This window comes from Gossypium hirsutum, chromosome D10, assembly GCF_007990345.1.
Source record: "Gossypium hirsutum isolate 1008001.06 chromosome D10, Gossypium_hirsutum_v2.1, whole genome shotgun sequence".
Classification (NCBI taxonomy): Eukaryota; Viridiplantae; Streptophyta; class Magnoliopsida; order Malvales; family Malvaceae; genus Gossypium; species Gossypium hirsutum.
Window position 1 is genome coordinate 55,393,848 of NC_053446.1, and position 18,656 is coordinate 55,412,503.

The 18,656-nt window shown below is 32.1% G+C and overlaps 2 protein-coding genes across 2 annotated transcripts; both read left to right on the plus strand.

The window, feature by feature from the left end:
• The first annotated feature begins 1,513 nt into the window (after positions 1 to 1,513).
• On the plus strand, positions 1,514 to 1,861 carry LOC107915653 (glutathione S-transferase F13). Its single transcript, XM_041101994.1, has one exon. It carries the CDS (start codon positions 1,514 to 1,516, stop codon positions 1,859 to 1,861), a length of 348 nt encoding a protein of 115 aa, XP_040957928.1.
• A 15,211-nt stretch (positions 1,862 to 17,072) lies between these two features.
• On the plus strand, positions 17,073 to 17,774 carry LOC121222467 (uncharacterized). Its single transcript, XM_041103315.1, has 3 exons — positions 17,073 to 17,230; positions 17,312 to 17,402; positions 17,522 to 17,774. Exons 1-3 carry the CDS (start codon positions 17,173 to 17,175, stop codon positions 17,622 to 17,624), a joined length of 252 nt encoding a protein of 83 aa, XP_040959249.1. The 5' UTR covers positions 17,073 to 17,172; the 3' UTR covers positions 17,625 to 17,774.
• The last annotated feature ends 882 nt before the right edge of the window (positions 17,775 to 18,656 follow it).

Genomic DNA, 18,656 nt, shown 5'->3' on the forward strand with positions numbered 1-18,656 from the left:
AGAACACAAGCTCACTAGCATTGGTCAGTTTAAGATTTAATTCCTTTTGTTTCATTATTTTTTCTGGCTGTTCATTTTTTTGTTGATATGGTGCAATATTGGGTCTTGCAGGTGCAGTTTGGGCATCTGCAATTGGGGCATCGTTGGCTTATAGCAGCCGTGGAAAAAGCACTCTTAAGCCAAGTCTGAGGCTTATTCATGCAAGGTTTATACCATTTTTCTTTCTGAAACCTGATTAAACTCAGCTTAACATGCATACTTCTATCAGTATTTTTATGTCAGATACTGGTGATGGTGATGATGATGATGAAAATGTGTTTGATTTGATTTAGGATGCACTCACAAGCCTTAACACTGGCGGTGCTGTCTGGTGCAGCAGCTTACCATTACTATGAAAAAAGTACCAGTAACCAAGAGAAGGTCACCAATGCCTAGACCAGATTCATAGCTCATAATAGCTGTATTATGTAACATTGAAATCTTGATTATTAGTGGTTTGATGATGATGAAAAAATCGAAATTAATGATGTATCCTTTCTTCTTCTTTTTTATGAATGTGACCTTTGATTGGCCTTTTATCATTCTACTTTCTAGTTTCTTTTCATAATATCACCAAGTTGAATGAAAGGAATATAGCGAATCGAAATACAACGTACCAGGTTAATTCCAGGACTTGGATTGGAGTGTGAATAATTTATGTAAGCATTGAAGCAGCTGTATCATTTGTTCCCAAAGATGCCATTTCTACTAACAAACCAACAAGAAATGCAGGCAGCAATTGAAAAGAAATAAACAGAAGGGAATGAATGAATCGATAGAAACCGAAAAAGCAGTGATATCAATCTTTAACTATAAAAGAAAAAACAAACCAACATTTTCTTCTCAATCCTCATCTTCATTTCTTGGTGAAATAAAGAATAGCTTACAGAAAATATCCATGGTGATCAAAGTTCATGGAATTCCCCTCTCTACATGCACTGCACGCGTCTTGCCTTGCCTATGCGAAAAAGGCCTCCAATACGAGCTTGTCCCGGTCGATGTCGAAAATTCTGCCCACAAAAACCACCTTATTTATCTCTAAATGTAAGGCTATTAACCATTGGGGTTGGTGGGTCAGGTTGGTTTAGGTTGGGTTCAGCTTCATCTCTTATATACTAGTTGTTTAAATTCGGCCCAAACATAAACATGATATTTTATGAAATCACCTTCATATTTATAAATAATTAATTTGTTTATAAAATTGTGATTTCCTTTTTCATATTAAGCAACATAATCCAAACGTTTTTTTTTTTTAATGATAGCCCTTTGGCCAGATAGCGGCATTAGAAGATGGAGATGTCAAGATCTTTGGTAAGATAAAAAATTGTTTTCTTGTTGATAATTTGTATGAATTCCATTGAAAACCAGAATCAAGGGCAATATGCAAATACTTGGCACGCAAATATAACGAAACTAGAATCACCATCGATCTTTTGGGTTCAAGTAGTTTAACGGACTCCACCCTTGTGGATACATGGATGGAAGTGGAGTCTCACCAATTCAATCCTCCAACCAAGCACTCATTCGCCAAATGATCGTCAATCCAATATACGGGATCGCCCCTGACGAGAAGATCATCGAGATCGAATTGCATAACCTAGCCAAAGTTCTCGATGTCTACGAGGAAAGGTTGTCGGAATATAAATATCTCGGAGGAGATTTCTATAGCATGGCCGATTTGCACCATATACCTGACCTTGTTTATTTCATGAGAAGCTCTAAATCGCCAATTGTAACTAGTCGGCCTTGTGTGAATGCTTGGTGGAATGATATTTCATCAAGACCTGCATCGGTTAAAGTTGTGGAACTCATGAAACTTTAGATTTTATTTTCTTTTGATGAGATTTAATAAGAAAAAAGATGTATGAATAATCAAAATTTTTTAATTTGGTCACCTAACTAATCAAGATTGGGTGTTTTTTTAATGACATGATAATTAAAAAATTAGTATAATAATAATTTTAGTATTCAACTTTTACGTATTACATCGATTTGGTCACAATTTTAAAAACTTAACCCTAAAAAGTATCCTTTACCAACATTAGTTCTGCTCAATAATCTGTAATTAGCTTGGCCGTCCTAAAGCTAGGTTACAATTACTTTGAGAAACCCATGATTTGGTAGCAATTGCAGAGGCTGAAGGGAGAAAATGAGAGTAAAAGTTTAAGTACCAAAATGGTAAAAGGGATATAGTTTAGGGGGCAATTTTCATATTAAACCTTTTTATTTAGAAGTGGAATGATTACAGTACTTTACCCTTTTATATTATGTGTTGACGTAGATTATAAAAAGTTGAAGATGGATTAATTTAATCATCAATTCATACAGAAAACATACGACACTTGCAATATCAACAACATGTCTAAAATGACAAATAACTTGAAAACCCTAGCCTTGCAACTTCAAACAACACGTTGAATTGCAACCCTGCAATTTCAACAGGTGGAGAAAAGCAATGCTCGAAATTTGCAGCCATTATTCAAGCAGCAAGCTCAGATTTATTCAAACCCTAAATAGTGCAAAATAAAAAACTAGAAAGTGCAGCAGGTTTTAGTGGTTTAATCGGGTTCACGAAATGTGAACCCTGACCCACTTAGCTTTTCTTCCATGATGTTGTCCAGTTTCTCTCCCATCTCAGGGGTGAGATAGTTCAACCAGTCCCCGATCTTCCCTTTTCGGAAGTAAACATTGTTGTCAATTCCCCTTTCAGCATCTCCATATTTCCCATTCTTGTTGATCTCCAAGCTGCTCAGATTTTGCAGGCCGCATAAGTTGACAAGTTGATCATTCAAATAGTAACATATTAGATTAATAATTAAATTAACTATTTTGTTAAAAATTTTATTTATTTTTATTGTTAAAAATTTATCTTTATATATCAATATAAGGTACATATGACACGCCACATATTATTGTATAAATATTTCATCAACCGCATCAATTTTAAACCGTACAAATTAATAATTTTTAAATAAAAAATTAACTCTTTAATTTAATAAATAAAAATTAATTAATTAATTTTTTAAATAAAAATAAAATATAATTTATCTCTTAAATTCCTACATCATAATTCTACCAACCATTCCCTGTTGGGCAATAAAAGACAATCATCTATGATTCTTTTTCTTTTTCCACGAAAAGCATAATTTTTCGGAGAATCCTATTTAGTTATGTATCAATGAATAATGCTTTTATCCATCGGCTTTTTCACATTATCTTTTTACTCCCTTGCTTTTATGCATTTACCATGATTTTTGGCATTTTTGCTTTCACCCATTTATAAGTTATACATACACGTAGGTTGTTAAAATGATTAGTTTAGTTAATATATGAACTAAATTATCATTAATTAAATTATTTGAAATATAAAAATTTTTAACCATTAATCGAATCGAAATTTGTTTTAAATACATTAATTGAATCGAAATATTTCAGTTAACTGAATTAACCGAAAATTATTTTTTTTCTTTTGATTTAAATAAATATAAAACATATAAAAAAACACATTGCTAATTTTTTTTAATAGTTCAAAAATCTTTAAATAGAAGTGAAAATAGCAAATAAGACATTAAAAACACTACATAAATCTTGAAAGTTAACAACCAACCAAAAAGTTAATAATTATATATAATATATTATTTATTTTGATTAATTGGTTAATTCGGTTAATTACCCGATTTTGAACCGAATTATTCGATAACTAAAATTCTAAAAAATCATTAACCGACCTCCAACCGAACTAAATTCAATCATCTACCAAATATCTGAATTAGATCAATTCGATCGGTTAATTCGGTTTTAACCAAACTATGAACACCCCTACTTATACTCACACATGGCAGCTTTTACTTTTCTAATTTGTATCTTTTTCGGATTTTTTTCTTTTAACTTTACATTTTTATGGGTAAAAATACCAAAGAAGCCCCTGTACTTAGGGGTAGATTACATTTCAGCCCCTTTATTGGAAAATTTGGAAATTTAGCTTTTATATAGTTCAAAACATGTAAATTAGCCCCTCCATAATTAAATTTTTATATTAAATAATGATGTGGAAAATGCTGAAATTTTTTATTTATTTAATCACTAAACTTTTTGAATTTAAATATTTTAGTCATTCTAAGCTTATGTGAGTTTTTTTTATTGGTCTAGTAATAAAATATCCCTCTAATATTTACACATTATATCAATTTGATCCTAAATATAATAAATTTAACATATTTAGCCCTCAATGTTTAAAAAATTTGTCATTTTAGTTTTAATTCTAAAAAGTTCAATAAATTTGGTCCTCAACATTTAGCCTTTTAAAAAAAATCATTTTTAGCTTTTCTAAACCATGTAAGATATGAAAATAAGAAAATTAGTACCCTCTTTCAAGCCACTTGCAACAATTTCTTTTTCTAAATTTAAGCTTCACAGTGGATCGAACCAATCGATTTGGAACCTATCTGGAATTATCCATTGCATTACTACCCGAATATATAACATTTTTAATGCTTGTATTTTCTTTTGGATCTTAATTTTTTTATCCCAACTTTTTAGAGTTGTTTTGCAAATGACTTGAAAGAGGGTAATTTTTTTCTTATTTTAATATCCCACATGGGTTAGTTGTAGGGATTGCAAAAAAACTCGAATCCGACAGATTTTAAACTAATTCGACCTAATAGTAGTTGAGGTTTTTTTTCTTGAAGTCAAGCATTAGGGCGGGTCAGGATGGTTAGTTTTTAAAAATAATTGGGTTGGGTTTAGAATGAAACCGTCCCACCCCATCACAAGATATTTTTGAAATTACCCTTTATATATATTTAATATTAATTAAATTAAAAATCCCTAAAATTTATCGGTACTAGTCTCATTCTACTACCATTATACTAGTCTCCCTTTCACTCTTGTAAGTTTATTTTCCTTATTTTCTATCTTCTTAATTTAATAATTTATTAAAGGAACCTTTGTTTCTTCTTTTGTTCTTTGTTATAATCACAAAGTGTGTGTAAATATACATTAGCACACAACGCTAGAGATAAATCATTAAGCAAATCTAATAAAAAAATGGTGCCAAAAGCTTTTATTTAAAAAATTAATTAATTACAATTTTACAAGAAAAACCTCAGGTCAGATGGATCAGAATCAAGTATACTATTAATGTTCGGGTTCGGAGTGGGTTAAATTTTTTAAAATTTGGGATTGGGTCAGGGTGGGGCATGGCTGTAGAGCATTGGGTTGAGGTCAGGGTAGGTAAAAAACTGCCCCATTACCATCACTAGTTAGCTAATAGGTTATAAAGGGCTAAAAATAAATTAAAAAAATACATATTTTTTTAATTTTTAAAGTTATGCCTAAATTGAAAGATTTTGTAAATATTGAGGACCAAATTTATTGAAATTTTTAGAATTAGAACTAAGATGACAAATTGTGTAAACATTAAGGGCTAAATTGGTTGAATTTTTTATATTTATGATAAAATTGATAGAATGTGCAAACATTTAGAGGGATAATTTTGTTACTAGACCAATTAAAAAAAAACTCACATCAACTCAGAGTGACTAAAATATTTAATTGCGAAAAGTTTAGTCACTAAATCGAAAATATTAATAGTTTGGGTGACCAAAATAGAGCGAATTGCATAGTTGGGTGACCATTTTTATAGTTTACTTATTAAAAAATAATTTTCAACATTTTCACATCATAATTTAACAGAAAAATTTAATGGAGAGGCTAATTTGCACATTTTGAAATGTATAAAGGTTAATTTATATAATTTTTAATAAAGGGGCCGAAATGCAATCCACCCCTAAGTACAACGGCTTCCCTAGTACTTTTACCCATTTCTTTTAGGGATAACATAATTTTTTGCCCCTAAACTTGGCAACTAGGTCCATTTTGGTACATATACTTTTTCTTTATTCACTTTGATACTTGAACTTGGTAACTAGATCCATTATGATCCTTGAACTTGAATTCCGTCAAGATTTGATGATGTGATCGGTATTCTTGGAATATGAGTAGATTGGTCAATCGAAGCAACTAGAACAAGAATTGATCAGTATATTGGTTTGAACAAAGAGGTTGAACCAATTAATTCTAAATTTGCTCGAAATCGGTAAAAATTGAAAACCAAGACAAAAACCAGTAGTTAAACAAGTTGAATTGGCTTAATAATTTTTTAAATTTTTATAAATTTTATTTATTTATTAAATTATTGTTGATCTAATAGTTGAATTGATCAAACCGTTTGAATTGTGAGCTAGCGATTTGACTGGTTCAACTTCCAGTCCAATTATTAGAACATTATATGTGACATGCTAAGATTGTATCACATCATCACCTGAAAATATATATATTTAATTTTCAAAAAATGATGTGGCATAATCTCAAAGTGCCACATCATCATACTTTTATATTTTTTAAGTTTAAGAATCAAAATAAATCTAATTGTCAACTTGAAGTACCAAAGTAAATAAAAATATAAATATTAAAATGAACCTAATTACCAAATTTTAACAACAAAAATTATATTACCCCTTTCCTTTTATCACATTTTAGAAGTGTTTTTATGTGAGGTCCTAATTGTAAGAAGTATGTATATATATATATATTTCAAGAAAAAAAACTACCGTACTTTAACAAATAAAAATTTTTAGTAAAAGAGCCTTCAAGTGGGCCGTAAAGATAAAACATTCTTTTTGGGAATGAAAGAATCCCAATTTATATTCTCCCTCCACTCATTTTACCTACTACAATTTTGGATTATTTTACCCATCTAACTTTAAAAAAATTTAATATTTACAAAAATAATCCTATTCAAAAACATTCACTAAAATGACCTGAAATAAATAGTAGATTTAGATTTTGGGAACCCAATGGCCGGCACCACATTGTGTTTTGTCCCCATCATTACCTGATGATTGTGTCAGGCTTTAAAAAAATAATTTTTTTGAGTTTGGGAACCCAATGGTCAACACCAAGATATTTTTTTTAAAATTGTATTATACGGGTATACAAATATACCAGTATTTGAAAAAAAAATTGATTCTAGCCATGTAATGGCCGGCACCACAAACATTTAAAAAAAATCTTGGGTGCTGGCCAATAGCAGACACCAAGTACATTTTTCAAGTCCCAAGGCAATTTTTTTACTTTGGAACATTAATCGCTGGCACCAATGTCAATTTAAAAAAAAACGGGTGTTGGCCAGTAGATGGCCGGCACCATGTACATTTTTCGGGTCCTAAGGTAATTTTTTTTACTTTGGGACATTGGTGTCGGGCACCAGTGTCCCAAAGTAAAAAAAAAATTGGTTGCTTGCAAGGAGATTGTCGGCACCACCGATAGCCAGCACCAAGTTTATCACATTAAAAAATTATTTTTTCTTATTTTAGAACACAAATGGTCGGCACCAAACCTTATATATAGTGGGTGGTTTTGGTTCTGATATTGTAAATGGATGAGAATTACCATCAAAATAAAAGTGTTTTGTAGTATATCATCAAATGAGTTTTTTGTAGTGGATTGTAGATGGGAGTTTTTCGTAGTGTACAACCGAATTTCGGGGTTGAATTATATACTGTCATGTTTTAACGAAGTTGAATTATATACTGTCATGTCAACCTTAAAGGTTATATCATTAAGGGTTGGATGACTTTCTGTACCATAATGGCTAACTGAGATATCCAACACAGATAGACATTATCTATGGTGCAAGAATGTTTATTCCACAACTTATAAGTGGAGTACTGATGCAATGTAGACCTAATTCAAGCAGAAGACGACTAATTATGAAGAAGCTACTATTCAAAATAATTGTATTATTTCTTTAGAATGTTTGTATTTTTTTATATATGTAAATTTAATGTAGTTGTTTAGGATTTAAGGTTTCATTTTTATATTTTTGTGTATTAATTTCTTTGAATGTTTGTATTTTTTGTATCTGTAAATTTAATTTAGTCAGTATTCTATGTAGTTTGAATTTAAAATTTTCGTGTATTAATTTTAACCATCTGTTTGTAGTTTGTTGGGTGTTTAAATTTAATTTAATCTGTGTTATATATAGTTTGAATTTAAAATTTTCATGCACTAATTTTATCCATCTGTTTGTAGTTTGTTGAGTGTTTAAATTTAATTTAGACCGTATTATATGTAGTTTAAATTTAAATTTTTTGTGTATTAAACTTACCCATCTGTTTGTAGTTTGTTGGGTGTTTAAATTTAATTTAGTGCATATTATTTTTGTTTGAATTTTATATTTTTGTGTATTAATATTGTAGAATCTTTGTATTTTATTATATCTATAAATTTAATTTTTTGTGTACTATTACTTATTCGAATTATATTTTTTATTAAATATTTCGAAGTCATTTATTCAAACAAATAATTATTTTAGAGAAATTAAATTAATATTAAAAACAGAATAATTACAAAATAAAGTAAATATTTATAGATAAAAATCAAAACTGTCGTGATCTCGGCGACGTCCCGAGCGCTGACGTGTAATGGTCCAGCTGCCTCCATCGGCGATGCCGTGCATCTTGCTGAGGCATTTGATAGTTGTTCGGTCTGGCCTCCGGTGTCCCATATGGTGTACTTAGAAAAGTAGTATAATCATATACACCATAATTCGGAATTAAGGGGTACTGCGTGACTGGAGGTGCCGATGGAAAAATATCCTCAGTAGTATATGTACGTGCTTCCCGATTGAGCTCCGGGTGGTATGAAGACGATACACAAGTACAGTGAATGATCGTCCGATTCCCAGTACAGTTGCCCATCTAAAAAAATGAATAAATTATCAGATTATTTTTTCCATAAAAAATGAGTATACTATACTATACAATTAAAAAAATAGATGGCAAAATTGAACTATATATTTACCTGTTCACGAGTGGCCACACATATGGTTAGTGGGTTAGTGGCTCACTGATGCTAGAAATGACATTCGGTATAACGCCCAAGACTGCAGTAGAAGGCAGTAACCGCCCATTATTTTCGTAGACGACTTTGTCGCTTGACAAAGCTCTCGGTATAAGCATGCCAATACTACAGAGCCCCAACTAAATCTTCTGGCAAGTTCAAGATCTTTTAATAAGGGGAGATATATGATGTGGACTTTATTTTGATTGATGTCCGGCAACAGTATCCCACTTATAAGTTGCAGAATGAACGCTCTTGCAGCGTAGATAATGTCCATCTGCGTTAGACTACTCAAAAGATGTTGGAAGTTTTCTCTTAACCAAGTAAATTTAATATAGGTTAATCGTCCTTCCTCATCGTTAGGGGGCACTCTTCCAAGTAACCGCTCGCAAGTGCCCCTCGGATCGAGTACTTTTCCAAGCTCGGTCACTATTTCGCTATTTATAGACAGCCCTAGTTGGACTGCTACGTCTTGCAGTGTAATAGTTACCTCCCCACACGAAAGGTGGAACGTATGTGTCTCCGAGCGCTATCTTTCAACTAAGGCCGATATTAAATCAGCTCGCAGCTCAGATATCTGAATGTGCGCGGCTAGCCCAAAACCCGCGACATTCAAATACGACAAAACTCTTCAATTGAGAAAATAATCGGGATCATACAATCGGGGTCTCACAATTCGGTATTGATCTTGCGTTTATAGTAAATATAGAATGTTATATTTCTAATTTAAAAAAGAATTTAAATGAATATTTAAAATTAAACGAGACATTTTTCTTCTCATTTACCTTATTCACATAGGCTACAATATGGTTGTTGTCATTTAAAATAATATTAGGATTAGGATCCATGGAGTGATCGGCGGTGGCTGATGGTGAACAACGATTGTCAGAGGTGTTTGGAGGTGATCGGTGGTCGTCGGTCGGCATAGGACTGTGGCGGTCGACAATGAGCGGCAGTTATCAATGGTTTTGGGTTGAAATACCCCATTTATAGTGGGGACCCATAGTGGCTGAGCAAGAGTAAAATTGAAGAAAAAAACTTGTTTTAAATTTTGACTCGTTGGATCGCGTCGCGCCAGGCTAGTGCCCGCCAATGGACGGTCGAATGGGCCTTGGTCAATGCTGACTCAGGCCTAACACAAGCCCTATCTTTTTAACTTTTTTTACCATTTCATTTAAATTATTTTTTCCCATTTAATTTTAATTTTTTTCTTATTTCAATTTTTTTTATTTCAGTATTTGTTTTCATTTCAATTTATAATTTATTTTCATTTAAACTTTCATTCCATTTCATAATCATCATTTCATTTTATATTCATTTAACATTTCATTTCATTTCATTTCATTTCATATTCATTACAAATTACATTTCATTTCGTATTCATTTAAAATTTCATTTCATTAATTGTTTTCCATTTAAATTTATTTTTTTCCTAATATACAAAAAAAATCATATTAGTCACAAGTAGTCTCATTTCAATTTATCTTTTTTCAATTCAATTTTTTTTCAATTCATTCCATATTTTTTCATATTAATTAGAAGTAGTCTCAATATCAGAGTCATTTAAAATTTTTTTCTCAATTTAAATATCATTCCATTTCAAAATTTTAAATTTCATTTAAATTCAAAAAAATTTCTTATATCATTTTTTTGGGTTTTTAGGCCTGACCTGTTGGGTCACATTGTAGCAGGCCTAGTGCCTGCCAGGCTGCTGGTGCCGGCCACTGAAAGTCCATTTGCCAGGCCTACACCTGTCTTTTCATCATCTTCTTTTTTTTTTTTAATTTCATTTCTATTTCCATTTCATTTAAATTATCTTTTTTTCCATTTAAATTTATTTTTTTCTCATTTCATTTAAATCATCTTTTTTTCCATTTAAATTTAATTTTTTCTCATTTCATTTAAATTATCTTTCTTTCTATTTTAATTTACGTTTTTTTTTCATATTAATTTTTCTCTCATTGTAATTTATTTCATTTAATGTGTTTTAAAATAAATATGTATGTATATTGTATTATAATTTAATGTGTTTTAAAATAAAGATGTATTTATATTGTATTATAATTTAATGTGTTTTAAAATAAATATGTATGTATATTGTATTACAATTTAATGTGCTTTAAATTAAATATGCATGTATATTGTATTATAATTTAACGTTTTTTAAATTAGGAATAAGAAAAAATATGTATTAATAATTATATTTAATCAATTGTATAATTTTAATAAAGTATATCATTTTATATTTTTTTCATATTTTTACAATGTTTTTACAAGAACATGCGCTCAATAATATATCATTAACCTTCGAGTCCAGCATTACAAGACAATTGACCGGAAACATAGACACGATGTAGGCAAGTTGATTGGTTGTGTCTAGATGTTCGACACATAGTGCATAGTTTGGGTTCGCCTGTCTCCCCAACATCCATGTCATTTCGAATTCTCGTCGATTGTGGTCGACCTTTAGGATGTGTACCAATACTACGGTTATGCACCATCTCGAAAGCAAGTGATGAAACTTCCCAGTTTGAGACATCGAGGATTACAGAAAATTCGTTCCCTCATATACGCAATGTGCGTTGCAACATGTAGATCTCGTCTATAAATTGTTCAACATTTAAGTTTGCTCTCATACACGTTGCATGAACATGCGCACACGAATATCGAAGAGTCTAAAATATCTCGCACTTGCATCGCTTGTTTCGCAGATCAACTGCATACGACCTAGGTGGAAGGCTCGAACGAAGGCCGATGTACTCTTGAACTGGAAAAGTCTCCAAGTTGCGCAAATACAATTTTGTGTTCATTGTTTGTGCGCTTCGACTATTTACCGCCATGGCCTTTCGGATGACCTCAAAGTATACGTGCCCGACCTCGATCTACTTAGCTTGTCTCAACCCTATCCTAGGCATCAATGTGGCCAACCTATAGAATGTTGCTGATAAAACAACAGAAATCGGCAGATGACGTGTGTGCCTCAATACAGAGTTGACCGCCTCTACTAGGTTGGTCGCCATTTGTCCATACCGAAACCCCTTATCATAACTTTGAGTCCATTGCCAGTTCTCCATGCTACCCAACCATGTCCAAAGATCTATTGGTAAAGATGACATCTAAGATTCAAGTCTCGTGAACCTTTGCCTAAATCTTCGTGGTTTTAACTTATGAGCTGCATATGCAATTTGGAATCAATATTTTAAAAACTTACAGCCTGAAAAAATTTGAAAAGGAATTTTTGAAATAAATACAAACAATATTTTTTACCCATGTTCACCAGTTCTTTTTCCAATATTTATTCTTATAATCTCTATGGGAAGTTTACCACGATGTGCTGGATGCAATAAACAGACCTCTATGGAACCCCCAATCACTTTATCACAGCAAGTAATCCTTTTGATTTATCTGATATAAAAAAATGTTGTCTTTTCTGACAACGTGCCTCAGTAGATTTCTTAGGAAAATTTTTTAAGACTCGAAGCACTCACGCTCCACGATGGCGAAAGTGATTGGAAGTACATTATTGTTGTCGTCTTGTGTAACAGAAATCATGAGTATTTACGTGTATTTACCGTACAACTAGGTCTCGTCCACCTGCACCATCGGCTTGCATTGAGAGAAGACCTTAACACACAGCCCAAACATCCAAAACAATCGGTGAAAAACTCGTTTTCTCGGTTGTATCTCTCTATCCGGGCCTTTATACAGTAGTGTTTGCAAATCTGTCACTATCCTGGGCACATACTCCCGCATCCCGGCTATCCACCATTGAAGCTCGTTGTATGACGCATCCCAGTCACCATACAACTCTCGCATCGCCATTTGCTTTACCCACCATGCCTTTTTGTACAACACTTTATACTTGAATTGAGCTTGCATATCCGCAATAAGGACCGACACCTGAATAGTGGGCAACTCTTTCACCAAAGGAATGATGCAGTTGTATATAGTTTTTGCATCTAAATTTTGATAATCTTGCGACAAACGAGCAGACGTGCATATGTGTGGACCTTCTAGTTTCTTTATCATCCATATCTGTGTCCGTTGCATTAACGCGGCTCGAACACGCCAGTTACAACCACTTCAGGCTTTCCAACATTCTCCTACGTACAAAAATTGTGTCGACTTCGTTACTTTATAATCTACACCTAACTTCAAGCTAAGTTGTTTTATAGCATGTAAACAATCTTTTTTGTTATTGAATTGTTGTCCTACGAACAACTTTTCATCGTCGAATTCATCATCAAGTAGGTGAACCGGCACAATGTTTGTATATTCCAGGAACTTGTGTGCAACAACCGCATCAGGATCCACGTCGGTCATGAAAGACCCTGGATTATTTCTTATAACTATACCAGAGCCCGTGTTCCCGGCCGAATGAGGGTTTGGATTTTCACCCTCCATCGGGACTTCCTCGTTAATGTCTTCAGGGATGTCATCCAAATCGGGGTAACTGAAATCATCGTTAGGATCACTGTGGGACTGATCATCATTATCAGACCCTTCATCATCATCTTCTATGGTGGCCAACACCTCTAGATGGATCTCAAGACGAGTACACAAGTTTGGGATGTTATACAAACATCCACCGGTGTTTGGATTTTCGGGAGTTGGCATTGACCGTCCACAACCTGACTGATCTTCTCAGGAGACGTTAAGATCAAAATCAATTCCAGAGCGCCGGCTTGCTGGAATTACAACTTGAATTGGATCTAGTTCAGTTATCTCCGCAAACAACTCAACTAGGCTACTATCTTAGGGGAGCAATCAATTGCTATCATTGTCACTAGATAATCATCATCTTCAAGCTCCATTTATGAGAAGTTGAGCGGATCTGTTAAAACTGAAAATTTGTAAAACAGTCTCAACATTTGCTTTCAGCAATGAGTTGTCATCTTTGTACTTATTTTTCGTTTTAAATCCGTCAGCGAAACACGCTTGTTGAATCTCATTCCTATTTTTTTTTACTTTGAAATACACAACCTTCTTCAGTTGTATTTATTATTTCTCTATCGAAATGAACATAAACAAACAAAATTTGGGAACTCATCTTAAAATTTTTTTGCTTCCTTCTTAACAAAGAAAAAACTAATATTTTTGCTTCTTTCTTAACAAAGAAAATTTTTTCTTTGAAATACACGACCTTTTTCAGTTGTATTTATCATTTTCTATCGAAATGAACATAAACAAACAAAATTTGGGAACTCATCTTAAAAAAATTTTGCTTCCTTCTTAACAAAGAAAAAACTAATATTTTTAATCTCGATTTTCAACTAATAAAGTAAACAAAAAAACAAACAAAAACTCAAATGGAAGACAAAACACCTCTATATATATCTGATAAATTTGGTGCCGATCATCTGATTCCCAAATTAAGAAAACTAATTTTTTAATACTTGGTGCTGGTCATTAGTGTCCCAAAACCAAAAAAAAAAATATTTTCAGGACCCGATCTAAAAAAAATTACCTTGGGACCCGAAAAATGTATTTGGTGCCGACCATCTATTGGTCAGCACACAAATTTTTTTAACTTTGGGACATTGGAGCCAGCCATCAGTGTTCCAAAGTAAAAAAAATGGCCTTCGGACCCAAAAAATGTACTTGGTGTTGACCATCAGTGTCCCAAAGTAAAAAAAATTACCTTGGGACCCGAAAAATGTACCTGGTGTTGGCATCTACTGGCCAGCACCCAAATTTTTTTTAAATGTCTCTTGTGCCGGCCATTACATGGCCAGAACTAATTTTTTTAAATACTGGTATATTTGTATACCAATATGATACGATTTAAAAAAATATCCTGGTGTTGGCCATTGGGTTCCCAAACTCAAAAAAAAATTAAAGCCTGATACAATCATCAAGTAATGATGAGCCAAAACACAAGGTGCTGTCGGCCATTGGGTTCCCAAAACCCAAATCTACTTTTCATTTAAGGTTATTTTGGTGAATGTTTTTGAACCAGGGTTATTTTTATAAATATTATTTTTTTTGGGTTAGATGGGTAAAATAACCACAATCTTGAGTTTTTTAAATTGGATTGATATCACTTTTGGCCTCTTTACTATAATTAAATTATCATTTCGGTATTTATAATGTTCTTTTTTTCAATTTGGCCCTTATAATTTATTTTTGCTATCAGTTTAGTTTCTATACTTTCATTCCATTAATCCTCGTTATCAGTTTGCTCCAATCCAAATTTCTATTAAAAAAATTAAACCTACCAATAACATGTTAACATGTGTCAAAGAAAAAAATACTTAAAATGTAAAAAAAAAACATTAAAGATAATTAAAAATCCAAAAAAAAAACTCATAAAATTATAGAAAATACTAAAAAATCATAACCTATTTTTGAAAATTATTGGAAATTTTAGGTACTTTATAAATATTTAGAATATTATGTATTTGTTTAAATTATGGTATTTTTACTTAAAAAATTTATATTTCCTTTTAAAATATCAAAATTTTCATTAAAAAATAAAAGAAACCCTAAATCTCCCCAAACCATAAATTCTTAAAATTTTTCATGAAATTCTGAAAAATCCAAACAAATGGAATTTTAAAATTTTAAGCTTGATACCAGTTTTGATCCCTACACAATAACAAAATTATCACTTTGGTATATGTTGTAATTTTTATTAGTTTAGCTCTTGTACTTTGTTTTTGTTTTCAGTTTGACCCGTATACTTTCATTTCGTCAATATTATTTTTATTGTTACATGATTAACAAGTGAATCTTTTCTTTTATTTTAAAAATGGCATACTAGTGAACTTAATAGAATAGTTTTAATAATGATAATAAGAAGACTTGAATTTTTAAAGCAAAAAAAGAAAAACTAAATTCTTGAAAATAAAAGTAGAGGGAATATTATAAATTCTGAATATATGAAATGTATAAGAATTTAGAACATATTTTAACTTTCAAAAATTTACTCTATAATTTAACACAAATAAATAATACATATTAAAAGTCATACCATCCTAACTTGGTCCAATAAATTTACTATTCAAGTTTATTTGCACAACTTGAATTACAATTTAAAGATAAAGGACCGTTACTATTTAAATGTAATTAAAATATGAATAAATATCAACATATAAATACTTAAACAATATTTTATTATAGTGAAACTTATTGAAAATGGATAAAAGATCAAATTATTGAACATGAATTGAATGATTTATAATGAAACCAAAATTTTGTGTTTACCTATATCAAGTATAGTACAGAGAGGAGGTGAAGCTGAAGCAGCTCATAGCTCGGAAAATGAACCATATATTTAAATCCCATTGGAACACTCAAACTGAGCACCAAAAGCTACAGACAAAACCCCTTTAAAATATTCAATGCATAAATAAATAATTTAGATATCATCCCTACCATTTTTCCAAACAATAATTCTAACATATCAAATCTTTATCTTTATTCAACACTCACTTTGAGATTCATTATAAAAGTTGCAATCAATATTTATTTGGGTAAATTTCTTTTATTAAGTTAATATTTTTGTTATTTAATTTAAAAAATTATAAAAATAGTTTTTGAATTATTTAAATTATACTATTTGAAAGTTTTTATTTAAGTCACTAGATTGTTAATGTTTTTTTTTTCTTTTTTAAGTTCGACCAGTTAGCTCCAAACGACGATTTGACTAATGTTATGACAAATCAGTTAATTTGGTGGTCAGTGTTGGAGAACTAAGAAAAAACTATTTAAATTTTGTTTCATTGATTCGTGGCGTTTAAAATTATTTTATCAAAAAAATAAATTAAAAAAAAAAGAATAAAAGTTCTCAATTGATGCAAGTGCATAACCTATAACTTAAATGATAATTTTCTAACTTTTTAAAATAAAACAGTTAATAATTTAATAAATTTAATTTTTGTCCAACACTCACTCTCACTCTCACTCTCAATCTCAAGTCCACTTATGAAAGTGACAAATGGCTCCTAGTTTTCCCTTCAGGTTGCTGAAATGCAAATGGCCCACGTTGGGGAGAGTTTAAAATAACCGGTACCAAGAAAACCAGCCGAATGAAAGGCCTCTGTTTTAGCCTTATTAAATGTCAAACTGGGGCAGGCCACCGCCACAGTCACCGAAAACACACGTGTCAACATCATCTCACTTATCTATAAATCACCTGCCCTCACTTGCCTCCCAATCTCATCCAATTTTACCTGCTTTTCTAACTAGTACTTCACATAACAAGCAAAAGTGGTTGCCGAGAAGAAGATGGATACAGTTGAGTCGATTCGGTCCTGGGTCTCAACTCACAAGCTCACCAGCATTGGTCAGTTTTAATTCTTTGCTTTTTAACTAGTACCTCTCTTATTTTTATTGTCTTGACGGGCTTGGTATTGATTGTTAAAAGGAGCAATCTGGGCATCAGCAATTGGGGCATCAATGGCTTATACTGGTTCGAGAACTGCCCTTAAGCCGAGTCTTAGGCTTATTCATGCTAGGTACATACGCATCACCTCTTTTTCAAGCATTAACTAAGCTGAAATTTAATAGTTCCAACATGTGTTGTAGAGTCTGAGTTACATACATGGTTTTTTTTTTTTTTGTGTGTGTATGAAAGGATGCACGCCCAAGCCTTTACACTGACAGTGCTATCGGGTGCAGCAGCTTATCATTATTACGACAAGAGTTGCAGAAAGCAAGAGGAGGCAGCCAGTGCCTAGTAGAAGAGATTATATATGTTATATATAGCAATCAATCTGCCCTTTTTTCCAAATAGTACCAATGTGAAACTGCAAGGCTTATCTCTTCATTTGAGAGAGAGTAGCATGTTAATTATGATTCTAGAATTATCAATTATAACAATGATCCAACATTTATGACCACGAGCTTAATATAAATCCACCTTAGCAATGAAAAAATGGATGGCCTCAAAGATGACAAACCTGTAGCAGGATGTGTGCCTGGTTTGAAATTCCAATTTTATTGATCACTGACCTGAAAATGTAAGAAAAGTGGTTTTAATTAAAACATTAACCGAGTATTGTTCAATTTATATCACATACATGTAAGGACTCCTCTGGAGTTGTTTGCGAGACTTTACCTCGTCAAGGTGGATGGAAGGAATATGAGTTATCTTGAACCACTCCTTTCCTTTCCTATTTCAAAGCTTTCGATCTCAAAATGGCTAAGGGAATGAAGTTTATCTAACTTCCACCCTTTGTGGGGAGGTTTTGTCACAAAAAGAGATGCACAGAATCTTCAGGTGCTGGACATTTGCCAAAGAAGATTGTTGGTCCTTGTTTGTAAAACATGCATTAGGAGATACGGACCCGGATGAAGAGTCTAATCTGAAAAGAATTGGTAAGGTAACTGTAAAAAAGTGCAATGGCTTGCCTTTGGCAATTAAGACACTTGCTAGTATGCTGCATTCTGAAGTAGAAATAGAGGAATGGAACAATCTATTGCATGGTAGAATATAGGATCTACCTTATCATAAGAGTGACATACTTCCAGCTTTAAGATTGAGTTACCACTATCTTCCTTCTCAATTAAAGCACTGCTTTGCATATTGTTCCATATTTCTGAAGGGCCACAAATTCGAGAAAGGGGATTTGATTCGAATGTGGGTCACTGAAGACCTAGTGCAGCAGCTGAATAGTAGGAGAAGAATGGAGGATGCAGGTGAGCAGTACTTCCATGAACTGTTATCAAGGTCAATTTTTCAGCAAAGTCATCTTGATCAAACACGTTTC